This window comes from Canis aureus, chromosome 27, assembly GCF_053574225.1.
Source record: "Canis aureus isolate CA01 chromosome 27, VMU_Caureus_v.1.0, whole genome shotgun sequence".
Lineage (NCBI taxonomy): Eukaryota > Metazoa > Chordata > Mammalia > Carnivora > Canidae > Canis > Canis aureus.
The window spans coordinates 20350947-20368217 of NC_135637.1; the positions used below are offsets into that span (position 1 = coordinate 20350947).

At 51.4% G+C, this 17271-nt stretch overlaps 1 protein-coding gene and 1 long non-coding RNA gene across 4 annotated transcripts in view; one reads left to right on the forward strand and one right to left on the reverse strand.

The window, feature by feature from the left end:
* LOC144299998 (uncharacterized) lies at nucleotides 1–12337 on the reverse strand. The gene is made up of 3 exons (XR_013366654.1): nucleotides 8600–12337; nucleotides 4367–4554; nucleotides 1–3866 (listed from the first exon to the last, which is right to left on the reverse strand). It is a non-coding gene; the product is annotated as an uncharacterized LOC144299998 (long non-coding RNA).
* Nucleotides 7518–17271, forward strand: part of HNF1A (HNF1 homeobox A) — a 20804-nt gene continuing 11050 nt past the window's right edge. The window contains exons 1-2 of one of the 3 annotated variants that reach the window (XM_077875937.1): nucleotides 7518–8068; nucleotides 14814–15013. In XM_077875937.1, coding sequence (XP_077732063.1) covers nucleotides 7743–8068; nucleotides 14814–15013 — 526 coding nt within the window. In that variant the 5' untranslated portion in view covers nucleotides 7518–7742. Of the gene's footprint in view, nucleotides 8069–12672; nucleotides 13066–14813; nucleotides 15014–17271 lie in introns of those variants that run through there. The other 2 variants (XM_077875938.1, XM_077875939.1) reach the window with 2 other exon arrangements.

Below are 17271 nucleotides of genomic sequence, written 5' to 3' on the forward strand. Positions count from 1 at the left end.
ACAGCCAGTTCATCTTTATTGCCGCTTTTCCCTTCGGACCAACCGCCAGAAGGGCCGGTCCCTTCCGACCTGCTTTCAGTGGGTGGAGTCCAGGAGCAGTGGCTTTCTGGAATTGGTGATGTCCTACATGGAGGCTGTGACTAATTGACATTTGTCCATCAGTGTGACACCTGCAAGCGATACCAGCTTCAGCAAGACCAGAGCAGCAGCACCTTTGCTCCCACCGGTTCAGAGGTGCAGAAGTCATTCTGGGAAAACTCGCAGGGCTAGGACTCCCCACTGGCTGGCAGCCTGGAGTTGCATTTGAACCCTCAGCTGCTTCTTGGACTTGTTCAGCTGATTGGTCTACTTCTCTCCAAAGAAGCTGAGGGCCAATTTTCATGATTCTTGCAGGACTTTCTAGTTTCATTCCTCTGAGGCTAGTTCATCCTGGGGCTTGGAGCCAGGCTCCCTGGGCTCCAATTCCCAGTTCTGCGGCTCCCTCGCTGAGACATCTTGGGCAAGTTGCTTGACCTCTCTGTGCCTGTTTCCTCACCTGGGAAATGGGGAGAATAACCCTGCTACCCCATAGGGTTATTGTGAGGGTTGAAGGAGCAAATGACGTAAAGCACTTACTGCGAGGCTTGGCACATAGTACATGCTTACAACATCAGCTATTTTTATTAGGTTGAAAACGGACGTTTCATTGATGGCTGCTTGCTGTAGAGACAACAGTAATTCATCTCATTGGATTATCACAGCCACTCTGTGAGGCCTACAATATCCCTACTTTGCAGATAGGGGAACTGAGGCTCAAAATCCTTCTGGGACTTGTTCAGGGCCCCCACTTGTACGTAGCAGAGCAGGGAAGTTTGCTCTGTGGGCAGCAGCACCACTGCCCAGCTCTGGGGCTGAAGTGTGAAGTCCTGCCTAGTGCACGCATTTGTTTGCTCCGATTGCTGGTCCTTGTATTACAATAAGTACCATAGTATAGTAATATAGTGAGTATAATAGTACATGTCTCTGGGCTTTGGCTTTTGCCTATGAACACACTGTGTGTTTATAAGCCACATCTGAGACACCCAACGTGCTGCAACTCGCTTGATCCTGAGAAAATTGCCAAAGGTCTTGTTCAAAGAAGAGATTCTCTGTCCTTTCTGCCGGAGTCCAATTCAGGAACGAGGGCGGGGCAGTGGAATCGGAAAGTTCTTCACCCTGTGTCTGGGGTTCTTAGGCTAAGGCGGGGAGTTGGAAATTTTTGCTGCGTGGAAGTCGAGCGTCCTCTGCTGTCAAGGAGGATGAATCAAGGCGGAGGAAGGCGCTCTGGGCGCTGGTCCCTCTCCTTGCTGGTGTTTTTCTGCCCTCTGTCTTGTTTACCCTTGAGAGTCACTAGGTGCCCATATTAGAACTGGGCAGGGTGGAGCACCTTGGGTGGCTCAGTTGTTAAGCGGCTGCCTTCGGCTCAGGCCATGATCTCAGGGTCCTGGGAGTGAGCCCCGCATAGGGCTCCCTGCTCAGTGGGGAGCCTGCTTCTCCTTCTCCCTCTGCTGTTCCCCCTACCTTGTGCTCTCTGGTTCTCTCTTTCTGTCACATCAATAATAATCAAAATCTTTAAGAACTGGGCAGGGGTAAGGGGAGTAAAAAGAAGGCAGATTTCTTCTGCTCCCACGGAGTTTACGATCTAATTGTACTGACACAATATCCTAAGAAAATCATAACAGGTTCAGAAAGTGTGGATTGGGCTCCATGCTAAAGTATTTCCTGAGCATGTGCTGTGGACGGACCCCAGGAGTGTAGGATCAGCATTTATGAACTCTGTGCCCAGGACATACCGTACGTTTTGCCAATAGGTGGGGATCCAGAGATGAACACCGGAGTTGAGGAGTAGGACTGTGGGTGCCAGCATAGCCTGGGGAGCCTGGCTTTTTGGGTGGGGGGCATAGAGGAGCTACCACTCAAATAAAAATAGCTTTACCTTAGGGTGCCTATCTGGCTCAGTAGGGGGAGCATGCGACTCTTGATCTGTGGTGTCCTGAGTTTGAGGTCAACATTGGGCATAGAGATTACTTTAAAAAAATTAGTTTTTTGACATAAAAATTAAATATTCATATTAAACTATTCAAATCATACAGAAAAGAACAAGCATGAAAGTAAAAATTACCTGAAATCCCACTATCTAGAAATAACTGCCGTTAGATCTTTGGAGACCATCTGTCCATATTGCTCACTGTGGTTTATTCTGACACGTGCACACACACCAAATCGCTTATTATACATTTCACTGCATTATACATGCAGGGTCTGAGACTCCCTTTCTTTCTTTCTTTCTTTCTTTCTTTCTTTCTTTCTTTCTTTCTTTCTTTCTTTCCTTCCTTCCTTCCTTCCTTCTTTCTTCTTTCTTTCTTTCTTTCTTTCTTTCTTTCTTTCTTTCTTTCTTTCTTTCTTTCTTTCTTTCTTCATTCTTTCTCTCTCTCTCTCTCTTTCTGTCTCTCTTTCTTATAAAGAGCTTTACTGGGCAGCCTGGTAGCTCAGCAGTTAGGCGCCGCCTTCAGCCCAGGGCCAGATTCCGGAGACCCAGGATCGAATCCCACGTGGCGCTCCCTGCATGGAGCCTGCTTCTCCCTCTGCCTGTGTCTCTGCCTCTCTCTCTCTTGTCTCTCATAAATAAATAAATAAATAAAATCTTTTTAAAAAAGAGCTTTACTGAGATATATTGCATATACCATAAAACTCATTCATTTAAGGCATCAGTTCAATGGTTTTAGGACATTGTACACAGTTGTGCAATTATCACCTACAATCTAATCCCTTCTCAGTTTTGTAGAGCTATAATTGACATACAGCATTGTATTAGGTTAAGGCGTACAACGTGATTTGGTATATGTATATATTGCTAAACGATCACCATTAATAGTCTTAGCTAACATCCATTACCTCACGTAGTTACATTTTCCCCCTTTTTTTGATGTTTCTTTTCTTTCTTTCCCCAACTCTGCTGTTTTTTTTTTTTTAAGATTTTATTTATTTATTCATGAGAGACACAGAGAGAGAGGGAGGCAGAGACACAGGCAGAGGGAGAAATAGGCTCCATGCAGGGAGCCCAATGTGGGACTCAGTCCCAGGGCTCCAGGATCACACCCTGGGCCAAAGGCAGGCGTAAACCCCCGAGCCACCCAGGCGTCCCTGTTTTTGTTTGTACATACTGTCCCATCCAAGGTAACTGATGTTGACCAGCTTCCTGGTACTGCTGGTCCTGTTCTAGGGAGGTAGGGAAGGCTGGCTTGTGAAGGCTCCTGTGGCTGTTGGCAATAGAAGGGATCAGAAGGAGACCCAGGAAGATCTTCAGGACAGGTTAACAGGTAGAGGTGTCCAGGTAGAGAAAACAACTCATGCAAAAGCATAGATGTGAGAGTGTTCTGGGTGTGCCCTGGAAGATGGTCGATAGTGTGGCTGATTAGAGAGTGGAGCTGGGGTATTGATGGCCTTGAATGCCAGAATCAGGGCTTATAAGTCAAATGGGATTTTGCAAAAGTTCTTCTTATGGGAAGAACTTTTGCAAAAGAAGAGAACTCAGCCTGGCCAAGGGGAGTGGAGCACTCATGTTAATAGCCATGTAAAGACAATCATTCAGTAGGGCGATGTGCTTACGTTACGCCAGGCATGGTGCTTCCTGTGTCTTACCTCCTTTATCCTCCTAACAACTCACAGGGCAGATAGTGTTTTCATGTCCATTTCAGCAAAGAGGAAACGGAGGTGCAGAGATGTTACTCAAGTTGCCCAAGGCCACACCGCTGGTAAATGGCAGAGGTAGACTCAAACTCAGGCAGTGGTGGCCAGAGTCTGTGCTCTTGGCCATTGTTTCATCCTTGGCACCATAACCTCTTAATCTGCAAAACCCGTTTGAAAGTGACAAGGCCGATAGGCAGAATTACCCAGAACCACCATCACCTTCACCAAAGTAATAGTAACAAATATTTAGTGAGAACAAACTGCTTCAACAAAAGCAGTAGTGTGGAATAGTGGTCAGGGCTTGGATTTTGCCCTCAGAAGGATTTGGGTTCAAATCTTAGCTCTGCCCTGCACCCGCTGGGCAGGTTACATAGTCTCTTAGAGCCTCAGTTTTCTCAGCTGTAAAATGGGATAATAGTACCTACTTACCTACTCCTACTTAGGGAGTTAAATGAGAAAACAAACCAACAGTGCATAGACCAGCCCATGTTCGATAAGGGTGAAGGGTCAGGAGGAAGAATGTACGAGTTTGAATACAGTGGGGCCTGAGTTGGGATTTAGGGTGGTAACTGAATTCCAAGAGAGCCCTGAAACTGGTTGAAAGGGCACCCCTCTTGCGCTGCCTCCTATGGCCAAGGGACACAGCCTTATGCCTTACCTGAACTCTGGCTTTGCAAATCGTTGCTTGCCCAGTAGGAGAGAACGGCGATAAAGCTCAGGGCTACCACTTGCTGAGTATCTGCCGTGTCCGTGTCCCCGTTGCTCCTTGACTAGGCGGGCCGCTCGCGGGTGTGCACAGGTGCCCCAGACGACTTTAGGGGATTTTTAGGTGGTCCACAGCGACACCTGCCGGACATCGTGCAAACTGCTAGCTCAAGGTAGTTTCTCGTTTGAACGTTGGAACTTCGTTCCTTTGGAGGATGGGGAAACTCGCTAAAGCTGGGTTAGGGGCGGTTCCGATTAAAAGCAAGTATCCTACAGAAATTACTGTGGCACAGAAAATGAGGGCGGAAATGCCCAACATAATTCCAAGGGTCGAATTTCGCAGAGTCCAGCAAGTTCTCATTCCATTAGTATGTATTTAGGTTTATTCCAGAAGGAACTAAAATAATATTTTTTCTTTCAACTTATGTGTATTTTTCAAGTGGCCTCTAAGTTTTTGGGACATAAATATTTAAGAGTTGTTTTGACCCAAATACTTGCAAAACCAGTTAGGTTTTATTGGGGGGGGTGTGTTTATTTGTTTAGCACACGAGTGGGAATAGGAGGTGCCCTGAAATAATTTCGGAGACACTGAGGGTGCCTTGAATCAAGAAAGTTTGGGATCCCTGCATCATGCTCTTTACCAAACGTTGTCTTAGCAGCCCTAGGAGATATACCTCTGTTTTATACAGATGAGTCTAGAAAGGCTAACTCACGTGCCTGAGGCCCCCCGGGGGTGGGGCTGGAGGTCGAATGTGGGAACAGTGAACATTCAAACGAGGTCTTGTGTCCTCTAGGATGCAAACAGTTTCTCCATTTACATTTGTCTGCGGATTGTGGGGAAGGGCACCCCTTTCTGTTTGGGGAGAAGCAGGGTCATGTTCCTGATGCGTCCCTTCTTGTTCATCCCAAAGGGCCCTCTCCCGGGGACCAGGACCGCAGCGTCGCGGCCGCTGGGGGCAGAAGCTCCGTGAGGCTCTGCACTTCCCCCTCCTCCCACCACCACCAAATCCATCAGGAGTCCCAGGCTCAGCCACCAGGCTGCGGGAGGACTCAGCAGCCAGCACTCAGCGGCGCGGGCAAGGATCCAGGCACCGCCGGTGCCCTCCCTCCGGGTCCCTATTCTAGGTGAAAGTCACCAGGGGGCAGCGGGGGGCAGCAGCAGCCGCGTGGCCGCAGGGAGGAAAAGCACTGCGGGCAGGGGCGGTCCCACCTCCCCAAGGGGCCGCGGCCAGCGTCAGCGTCAGGCGCACAGGCAGGCTGTGGGCTCTGCGGGATGCTGAGCCAGTCATTTAATGCCTCTGAGCCTCTGTCCTCCCACCCCTCGCCCTGCGGAGGGGAATGCAGGGCCTACTAGGTGGACTTCTGAGAATTTAATCCGTTACTGAAGCCTATACTTAGTGGAGCGCGCCGCATACATGGTCCTCGTGCAGTGAAATTTAGCCGCCTGTGCATCTTCAACAAATAATTATTGAGCACCTCCTGTACCATCGAGGCAATGCTCTAAGCTCTGGGACTCTAGCAACGAGAAGACCGACGAAAAAGCCCTGGCTTCAGGGAGCTTGCACCGTAGCAGAGGGACACAGAGCATAAATAATACACGGAACACCCAAGGCAACGCCAGAGCAGCACTGTCCCGAGGAAAGAGAACACGAGCCCCATATGTAACTTACATTTTTCCAGTAATACTGTTACAAAAGTAAAAAGAAATGGGTGAACTTCATTTTTCTAATTTTTAATTTAGAAGATTTTATTTTTAAAAAATTAAAAAAAAGATTTTATTTATTCATGAGAATACACAAGAGGAGAGAGAGAGAGAGAGAGAGGCAGAGACACAGGCAGAGGGAGAAGCAGGCTCCATGCAGGGAGCCCGACGTGGGACTCAATCCCAGGTCTTCAGGATCAGGCCCTGGGCCCAAGGCGGCACTAAACCACTCAGCCACCTGGGCTGCCCAATTTTAGAACATTTTCATCATCCTGCAAGAAATCCCTATACCCATTAAGCAGTCCCTCCCTCTTCCCCTCCCCTCAACACCCTACCCCACCCTTAACCACTAATCTACTTTCTGTCTGGTATGGATTTGCCTCTTCTGGATATTTCCTATAAATGGAATCACGTGTGGCCTTTGGTGACTGGCTTCTTTCACTTTACATAGTACCTTCAGGGGGTCACTCACGCTGTACCAAGTGTCTGAGTCTAGTTCCTTTTTATGGCCGAATAATACACAGTTGCATGGATACACCACATTTTACTTATCTGTTTGTCCATTGCTGGATATTTATGCTTCTCCCCCTTTTTGGTTATCATGAATGATGCTGCTGTGAACATTCACATGCAAGCTTTTGCAAGGACATGTTTTTAATTCTTTGGGGGTTGGCATTAATTTTGATTTTTAATATATTGTAGAAAAAGGTTTTCTCGATGACTGAGTTTTTGGATGCCCCTTAAACAATTTATACTTGAGGCAAGTGCCTGCCTGGCCTCCTCTGGTTCCCACCTTATAAGCCTTGTCCTTTGCTAGCAGTGTGGTTTTGGGCAAGCTGTTCAGCCTCTCAGAGTCTTGGTTTTCTGGTCTGTAAAACAGAGATGATCCCTATACCCACTCACAGCTATTAGGGGGCTACAATGAGGCAATGTCACATTTCCCAGACCAGCACACAGTCGACTTAAGTCAATGTGTCTTTCCTACAGAGAGGCCTGGTGTTGGGCCTGGAGAGGTGGGTCCCAACATGGCTGTGACCTAGCACTGACCTTGAAGAAAGCTGGCCCACCTGCCTCGAACCGCTTCTTGCTCCAGTTCCCAAGGGAAAGCTGCTCTTTTTTTTTTTCCTTCCCTCTCCTGCCTCAGCCTGAGCCCCCCGTCAAAGTCCTCGGGGGCGGGACCCCAAGCTGTTACCAAAAGGCCTCTGTGGCCCCCCAACCCTTCCATCCCGGCTGCCCTGCACCCCCTCCCCCCTGCTCCCCCCCCACTCCCGTTGAAGGCCTCGGCTCCCCCATCCCTCTGCACTGCCATGAGGCCTGCACTTTGCAGGGCTGAAGTCCAAAGTTCAGTCCTTTTGCTAAGCACACGGATAAATATGAACCTTGGAGAATTTCCCCAGCTCCAATGTAAACAGAGCGGGCAGGGGCCCTGATTCACTGGCCGGCTGGGGCCAGGGTTGGGGGTTGGGGGTGCCCACGGGGCTTGGTTAGTGGGGTTTGGGGGGGCAGTAGGTGCAAGGAGCCTGGTTTGTGGCTGCCTGCCGGTCGGCCAGCAGGTCGACAGCCCGCTGGGTGGGGGAGGCGGCCGGTTTGGTGGCCCCGGGCCGCGTGGCCCAGTGGCGGCAGAGCCATGGTTTCTAAACTGAGCCAGCTGCAGACGGAGCTCCTGGCGGCCCTGCTCCACTCGGGCCTGAGCAAAGAGGCACTGATCCAGGCGTTGGGTGAGCCGGGGCCCTACCTGCTGGCTGGAGATGGCCCCCTGGACAAGGGGGAGTCCTGCGGCGGCGGTCGGGGGGAGCTGGCCGAGCTGCCCAACGGGCTGGGGGAGGCGAGGGGCTCCGAGGACGAGACGGACGACGATGGGGAAGACTTCACACCGCCCATCCTCAAGGAGCTGGAGAACCTCAGCCCCGAGGAGGCGGCCCACCAGAAAGCCGTGGTGGAGACCTTGCTGCAGTAAGGACCCCTTCCCCATCCCCGGCATCCAAGGAGCCTAGGGACCCCCCCCCCCCCAGCTCCTGACTGGACCTTCCTCCGAGTCCAGCTTTCCACGAGCTCTAGTTTTTAGCCTGGCTGCCGGGAAGGGCCACAGGGCCCGTCAGAGCTCCGGGCGTCCTTGCTCCCCGGTGGCGGTGGCGGGAGCCTACGAGCCCCTAACCAGGCCCTCTGCAAGGTCGGGAGTCCCCAGGAGCCAAGGCTTTCAGCCCAGAGCCAGGAAGCAAGCCCGTGGCCCGGGGGAGCTCTGAGATGGGGACAGAGCAGGCACGTCTGTAATTCATGTGCCTGGAGAACCGGAGGGTGGTGGCAATGGTCAGTCACCATGGCCCTTTCTACTCCCCCAACCCTCCCCTCCCTGCTAGGCATTCCAGTTGCAGGCTCTGGGGCCCGGAAGCACTGTTAGTGAGAGGGGGGCCGAGGCTGGGGTTTTAGGGGCTCCCTCGGCCACCTAGGGACTCAAGCATTAAGCTAGGAAAGCCCAGGTCTTACCTGAGGGAGATGGAGCCTAGGGGCAGGACCTGCTCCCATTTCCTGCACAGCTTCAGCCCCTCCGCCTCACCGGCAGGCACCCTGAGAGGTCTCCCTGTTGTGCACCCCCATCCGCTGGCTGGTTCCCCAAGTCCCAGAGAACTGGGTGGGTCTGAGCCCGATGCCTCCCCTCTCCTCAGCAGAGCTGACCTGGTTACTAATTACCCATGAGCTTTATTATTTCTCTTTTGTTTTATAAATTTATAAACGGTAAAAGGCTCTGATAAGGCCTGTGATCATTAACTTGTAAAGATGGTGGCCTGGGGAGGCCTGGGCCAACCAACCCTCCTACCCAAAGGGGCGGGGGAAAGGGGTCTAGGGGCTGTGGGGACTGCCCTCCCCAAGGCTCCTAAGCTCCAATCCTAACAGCCAGGCCCCAAGCTGAGGTTTCAGGTGCATATGGTCGGATAATGTTGGGATGAACGGCGGCTGACTAGTTAGCGAGGGATAACTGCTTCACAGCTGGGGAAACTGAGGCCCAGCGAGGGGAAGTAGCTCGACTAAGGCCACCCACTGGCGCTCCACAGCCTCTCTGCTTGGTGCTCTCAATTGCGGCGGCTGGGCAGTGGGAGAAAGAGTCCCAAACAGACTCTCTACGGGACCTTTTCTGTCCAAGGTCCTGATCCCAGCTTGGGGTGGGGGGAGCCCTCAGGGTCTGCCGGGCCTTGTGAGGGCCTGGGCAGGGGGCAAGGGAGCAGCCAGGGCCCCCTGACTTGGCAGGAAGAAGAGGGCAAAGGGCCCTGCTGCGCTGCAGGGGAGGGGCAAAGAGTCAGGCATTGCCAGACCCAGGGCGAGGGCGACAGGGGACAGGGTGGGGCCGGGCCAGACCTGCTCCGGGGCCCAGATAGCACTGGGGGCTTTCGGGTGGGAGTGGGGGCAGGGGGTGCCAAGGGCCTTTCTTACCTGGCTGGGTGGGGCCTCTTGATCAGCAGCCCCTTTGGTGGCATGGTGAGTAGGGGGGAGGCTTCATCCATAGCACCCGAGGGGGGAGCAGGGGTCAAAGTGCTCCCTGGGAGCCAGCAGAGACCTGGAAGCTGAGGGAGATCGGGGAGCTGTGGAGGAAGAGGGAGGGCGTGGGGTTGGGGGGGAGATGGAGAGGCCTGGAGAAGCAGAGGAGAGCAGAAGAGCCGGGAGGGCCGAGGGGCTCCCACCCAGCTGGGAGAAGGGGCTGGGGAGAGAGTGAGACACCCCAAGCTGCAGAGAAGGCTGGAGTGCTTCCCGCCTGACCCGATTGGGTTTTCTTTAATGCTAACAGCATGCTATTTACTTTCCATTTAAATTTGAGATGTTGCTATAAATTATCAACCAGCTCCTTGTTCCTGCGGAGTTTATAACTAACTACCTGGGTTACTTATTGTTCAGGTAACAAAAGGGATCTGAAAACGCCCCGAGGGAAAAAAGTGGGGCCTCTACCCTCAGGACCCAGGAGGGAGTGGGGTGGGCACCCCTGATGAAAGCCTGGACAGCAGGGCTGGAGGAGCTTAAGGCTGGAAAGGATGGTGCAGAGGCAGGGTTGCCAGTGGACGCCATTTCTCTGCAGAGGACGGTGTGTGGGAAGGGGCAGGGTGGGTCCTGCCCCCCGCCCCGGGTACCTCGTGCCTGAGGCCACAGCAGGAGCCTGAGCTCTTCTCAGACCCCCACCCCCCTTAGTTCACTGTGTGACCTTGGGCAAGTATCATCTCCTGCCTCATTTTCCCTAATTGGCCAGTGAATAAAATTCAAATTCCCTGTCCTGGTTCCCTGACCTCTTCTCAAGGGACCTCTGTGCCTCCCTCACATCCCTCCCAGGACCCCCAGGAGGGTCGACTGACTTTGCTGATTCCCACCTCAGGGTCTTTGCATGTGCTGCTCCTTCTGCCTGGACACTTCTTTCTAGATCTTCCCATGACCAATGCCCTCTCCTCCTTTTGCTCAAGGGTCATCTCCTCAGGGAGGCCCTCCCTCACTGCCCCCATCTAAAAGCAGGTCCCACCAGAGTCACTCTCTCTTTCACTACCTTCTGTTACTTTCTCTTGTCCCTTAACTTTACGTACGATTGTTTTTGTCTGGTTTCTAATTCCTGCCATGAAAATAGAAGCTGTTCAAAGACAAGATCTGTGGGGTCTTGTTCACCACTCGTACCCCCGATATGCAGCCCAGTGGCTAAAATACAGCATGAATGAATGAATGAGTGGCGAGGATTCCCTGAAGCCCTGGGGACATCTGCTGTTATGGCCAAGGGAGGAACCTGTACCCAGGGCTCCTTCCTGGGTGTCCTCTTGGCTCCTCCCTGTCCCCGAGCCGCCTGAACTTCAACCTGAGGGATGATGTCCTGGGTCCCCTCCATCAGGCAGCACCAGGTCTTTGAGACCCAGGAAGACAGTGGCCACGGTGGGACAATCTGATATCCCTGACTGAGGCCGACCTGCCCGGGGTTCAAATCCCAACTCAGCCCGACCCTGACTCGGGCAGGTGATTTCACGTCCCTGAGCCCTGTGCCCTCTGCAAGGCATGGATGACGATAGCACTTACCCACAGGGTCAAGCAGCATGCAGGCGCAGTGAACGGTTGCTAGGAGTAATAGTCCCGTTTTACAGATAAGCAAACTAAGCCTCAGAGAGGCAGTGACATGCCCAAGATAATTTATGAAGCAGTAAGGCCAGGGCTTGGACCCAGGCCGCCCTAATCCCACGCTCTGCACAGCATCCTTGAGGTTGCATGCTGACCGCGCTGTCCTTATAGGTCTATTTCTCTTTTTATCCTCTCGTCATTCTGCTGTTAACCTCACATCCGCTCACTTCCACGTGGTGCTCGAGAGCTCCCGACCACTTACAAATGCGTTAAACTTGTTTTCTCCTCCTGGCAACTTATGAAATTCTTTTGGCCGGGTATCACGGTTGGGGAAACTGAGGCACACAGAGGTTGAGCAGTTTCCCAAGGCCACCTGGATAGTGCGTGGCAGAGCTGGGATTTGACCCGAGCTGGGAAGCTTCTCTGAGCTCCCCCAACCTCCATGCACTGAGAACTCCACTCCCCCTCCAGACTCGTGGCCCTTCCCACTGGTTTCTGAGCTCCATAGCCCTTGGACCCTCTGAAGTCCCAGGGGCCAGCGAGCCAAAGGCCCAAAGTCTTGAACTTCTGATTGATCACTCCCAGAATCCATAAGAGGTGGGAGGAGGAGATGTGGGCAGATCTTCACGTCTCCTGGGCCCGCTTCCCTCTGCATCAGGGCTGGGAGGCCCATGACCACATCATCCCTGATGACGACGATGTTGATGGTGACAAATTGTTGTACTTACTGAGCACTTACCATGTATCAAGCCTCGCTCCTCCCAGGGGCACTGTGAGGCAGGCGTGGGCTTATGGCACCATCCTGAGGAGGCATGTGGCATACACGCGGGAGGTGCTAGGGCACCACGGTGGGAGGTGAACCCAGGTTGGCTTGACCCTTAAACCCACTGGAGAGAAAGCAGGAGATACCTGGAGACATGGTGCATTAGTTCTGGGTTGGGGAAACTGTCCTGGGAAGAGTCAGGTCCCTGGAGACTGGGGGTGAGTGAATGTGTGTGGTGGGGGAAAGAGACAGAACGAACAACAGAGACACATGCAGAGACAGACAGAGAGAGAGAGAAGAGAGGCAGGTAGAGAGAAACTAAGAGATAGAGACACACACACATGGAGTCAAATGGGCAGTGACGGGACAGTACATCTTCAGTTGGAGCCAGGGAGGCCCGGCTGAGAGGAAGCGGAGCTCATTCTCCCCGGGAAGGGAGAAGGCGGGGGTGGGGGGGTGGGGGTGTGGGGGGTGTTGCTCAGCCTGCAGCAGGGGGAGGAGGGAGGCCATCAGGCAGCCTGGCTCCAGAATCAGATAAACATGTTTGCCACGAAGCACAATGCTGGACTTTGTACTGCCCTTCCCTCCTGCCTCTGACTGGCACCCAGGGAGCCAGGGAGGGGTGGAGAAGGAGGATCCTAGGAGCCCTTGAATGCAGGGAGGAAGAAGAGCTTGGGGGGAGTTCTGAGAGGTCCGGGCAAAGCGAAATATTCTGGAGTCCAGGCTGGGTCACTGGACCAGTGCTCACCTTTCTGAGGTTCAGTTTTTCCCATCTGCGAAATGGGCATACAAGTAGCACCTACTTCCTAGGGTTATGGTAAGACTAACATGACCAGCCCTTAGCACGGTGCCTGGTTCAGGGTAAATACTCAAGGAGCGCGATCCTCCCATCTGTCATATGGACGCCGCTGGGGCTTGGCCGACCGGCTGCTGCCCAATGCAAGTGGGACCATCCCCGCCTCCCTCTCCTCCCCGTGCGTGGGAACTGCTGCTGATAAAAAGGAGGGAGTCATGGGGCCCAGCGCTGTGCCCTCACCCCTGAGAAGGGCATCGTCAAGGGGACAAGGCCAGGCTGGCTCTTTGGGAAGGAGAGAAGGGGAGAAGGCAGTACGGGGTGAGCTTCAAAGTACTGGGGATTTGTTTGCTGTTTGTTTCCTTACAGTTAAGTTTTAAATGCTCTATATTCATGTATAGCATATTATATAATATTATAGTATGTTGCATATTTTAAAGATTTTATGTATGTATTCATGAGAAAGAGAGAGAGAGAGAGGCAGGCAAAGACACAAGCAGAGGGAGAAGCAGGCTCCATGCAGGGAGCCCAATGTGGGACTCGATCCCTGGTCTCCAGGATCACGCCCCAGGCCGAAGGTGGCGCTAAACCCCTGGGCCACCGGGCTGCCTGCATATTTTAATATTACAGGAAAGCAACAGCAGACAGTGTCCCTCTCTCCCTGTCCCCAGTACCCCATTCCCATCTTGAGACAATCAGTGTCGCTAGCCTCTTCTGGGTTCTGGTATTTCACGCAAATGGAAGCAAATATGTAGAAATCTTGGGCACCACTTCAGATTTTACCCAAACAGCACAGCAGACCTACCAGACTGTTCTGCCTGGGTGCAGGCTGAGCTTCCTCAGTGCATTTTAATGGTTGCATTGCCTGGAGGCACCGCACACAGTAGCCTTCTGCTGGACACTTAGGTTGCTTCTGATATTTTGCTGTGGCAAGCAACACGGTGATGAACTGCCTCTGACACATGCCCTTTGTCACACGTGCAAATGCTTGGGAGGTCCTGATCCTAGAAGCAGATTGCTCAAAGGGGTGAGAACCTCAGGCTTGGAGCCACACAGAGCTGGCATCAAACCCCAGCTCTGCCTGTTTCAGCACTGTTGTACGGAGCTGCTTTCATCATATTTGTAATCGGGCTCAGGAGAGGACCAGGGCAGGAGAGGAGGGTCGAGCCAGAACAGGAGACGGAGAGAGAGACGTGCAGTGTAGGCAGTCAAGCCTGTCCCCCTGCCATTCCCCACAGTGAGCAGAGGACAGGAGTGTGATCGTAGATGGCTGCAGATCCCTTGAGTTTCTCCAGTGAGAGGCTCTCAGCCCACAGAATGAGATTCGGGTGCTCAAACACACATGTTTTTTTGTATGAAGCCTCTGAAGACCAGCCCCGTAACTCCATCACCTGGACCTGGCTGCCCCTGTGCTGTAGGGAAACTGGCCAGGCCACAGCCTGGGGTTTAGTGCAGATTTTCAGGAGGTGTCTTGACTCTAGGTGATTTTTACCCCATAGATTGACTTAAAATGGAATCCCTTCAGGTGGAATGGGACTGTTGGGCTGGCTTTGTGACCTTGGGCAAAAGATACAAGCACTCAGCATTAGTTAGAGAATCATGTTTCTCTCCTTGTTTTCAGACCCATTTTTTCCCCAATAGATCTCCCTCACCCATCCATTCATACAGCCATACCCCATCCCCATATCCATCTACCCCTTCCATCCATCCATCTACTGTCTATTAATCCATCTATCCATTCATCTATCCACCCATCCACCCATCCACCATCCCATCTACCTACCCATCCACCCATCCACTCATTCATTCATGCATTCACCATGGACATACATTATGTCAAATCCATTTTGGGTGCTGAGAACCGTTCCTGCCCCCACAATGTTTACAGGCTCTCCCAGTGGATAAGACATAGTCACAAATAACACTTCCGGGTAGGGTGAGGGGAGGATCCTTAAAGGAGGTACAAAGGTGAGGACAACCCCCACTCCCAGGGCTCACGGGCCCCCCAGCCGTGCCGGCACCACTCCCGCACCCCCCTTGCTGAGTAGGCTCTGTCTTTGTCCTCTTAGGGAGGACCCGTGGCGCGTGGCCAAGATGGTCAAATCCTACCTGCAGCAGCATAACATCCCACAGCGGGAGGTAGTCGACACCACTGGCCTCAACCAGTCACACTTGTCCCAGCATCTCAACAAGGGCACCCCCATGAAGACACAGAAGCGAGCTGCCCTGTACACCTGGTACGTCCGCAAGCAGCGAGAGGTGGCCCAGCGTAAGTAATGACCACAGCCCCGTCCTCCCTGGCAGGGCCCTGGACTCTCTGCAGCTCAGGGGTGGGGACTGAGAGCTTCTCCACCACATTACCAGGACTGGGTGCTTGGGGGGGAAGTCAGGGATTCAACGGGCACTTCTTACCTATTCTGTGCAAGGCACTCTGGGGAGGGGAGTAGGTTGGTCCTAGGTATTTGGAGGTGCATGAATTAGATCTCTGCCTTCTGGGAACTCTGCGTAGAGGGGAAGCCGAATAGATCATTATGATACAGCGAGACAAGTATTATAATATGACAGAAACAACAGTAACAGCTGGTGTTTGTGGAACATTCACCACGTGCCAGGCCCAGTGCACAGTAGTACTACATAAAGTATTTCAAAATACCGAGCCAGCAGAGGACCAGAGAGTAATCTGTTCTTCCACAGGGAGGCAGGGGCATCAGGAGGGACCACACAGAAGGAGAGCTTTCAGACTAAGTCTTAAAGTCTGAGTGGAGTTTTGGCCTATGGAGATGCAGGGAAGGGCGTTTTGGGCAGAAGGAGTGGCCCAAGTAGAGGCTCAGCGGCAAGGGAGGGTTTTCTTACTGAGACTTCACACCCCACAAAATCCCAAGTGCACTTTCACATTTTTGAGCCTATGTGTAAAAAAAAAATGTTTTTAAATTTATTTTTAATTATCCAAGTTATTTTTTAAAAAGGTAACACAGGGGCACTTGGGTAGCTCAGTGGTTGAGCATCTGCTTTTGGCTCAGGTCATGATCCTGGGGTCCTGGGATCGAGTCCCACATCAGGCTCCCCACAGGAAGGCTGCTTCTCCCTCTGCCTGTCTCTTTGCTCTACTTCTCTGTGTCTCTCATGAATAAATAAATAAAATCTTAAAAAAAAAGGTAACAAACTTAGTTTCAAAAAATAGGAGAAAATAGAGTTTACAATAAAAATCAGGTGTCCTCCTAAAGGACATTCCCAGTCTTATGTATCCTTCCAGAGATATTTTATGCATATACTAGCAATAAATAATATATATATTTTTCTCTGCTCTTTGAAGGGCTGCTAGCTATTCCGCTATTTGGAGGTACCATATTTGTTTAACTGGCTCCCTACCAAAGTACTTTTAGGGTTTTTCCAATGTGCTGTTATAACCAACTGCTTCAGGGAACATCCTTCTTTGTATATATTTGTGTTCTCACGAGACAGTGTCTGTAGAGTAGTTCCTAGATGTGGAATTCTGGGTCAGAGAGTAGGTACTTTAAAATCTTTGCTAGATATTCCTGTAGTCCTTTGTGAAGACATGGTCACAATTTGCATGTTCAGTAATTAAAAAAATAAGCTTTTCTCCCCATGCTTCCTAAACATTTATTAAAATATTAAAGTTCTCAAATTCACATATTGGTTTGCACACTCATTAATATTCATTTATTTACTTATTATTTATTTTATAAGCTGGAAAGTTTTCTGGGTCTTTTTTTTTCAAGTTGGAAAGTTTATTAAAGTGAAAAGTGGGTAGTCCCGGTGGCTCAGCGATTTAGTGCTGCCTTTAGCTCAGGGTGTGATCCTGGAGAACTGGGATCGAGTCCCACGTTGGGCTCCCTGCATGGAGCCTGCTTCTCCCTCTGCCTATGTCTCTGCTTTTCTCTGTGTGTGTGTCTCTCATGAATAAATAAATAAAATCTTTTTTTAAAAATAAAGTGAAAAGTATACTATTGAGATATGAGAGTAGGTGAGCTTGAGAGAAAGAGCAAGCTACACCTCATTTAATATTTATTATTAATTAATTAATTTTAATTTTAATTTTTAATTTTTTAAAAAATATTTTTAAAGACTTTATTTATTTATTCATAAAGACAGAGAGAGGGGGATCCCTGGTGGCGCAGCGGTTTAGCGCCTGCCTTTGGCCCAGGGCGCGATCCTGGAGACCCGGGATCGAATCCCATGTCGGGCTCCCGGAGCATGGGGCCTGCTTCTCCCTCTGCCTATGTCTCTGCCTCTCTCTCTCTCACTGTGTGCCTATCATAAATAAAATAAAATAAAAAATAAAAAAAAAAAAAGAGAGACAGAGAGAGGCAGAGACACAGAGGGAGAAGCAGGCTCTATGCAGGGAGCCCGGGTATCCAGGATCACGCCCTGGGGTGAAGGCAGTGCTAAACCGCTGAGCCACCCAGACTGCCCTAATTAATTAATTTTAAAATAATTTATTTATTTGACAGAGAGAGAGCACGAGCAGAGGGAGTGCAGGCAGAGGGAGAGGGAGAAGCAGGATCC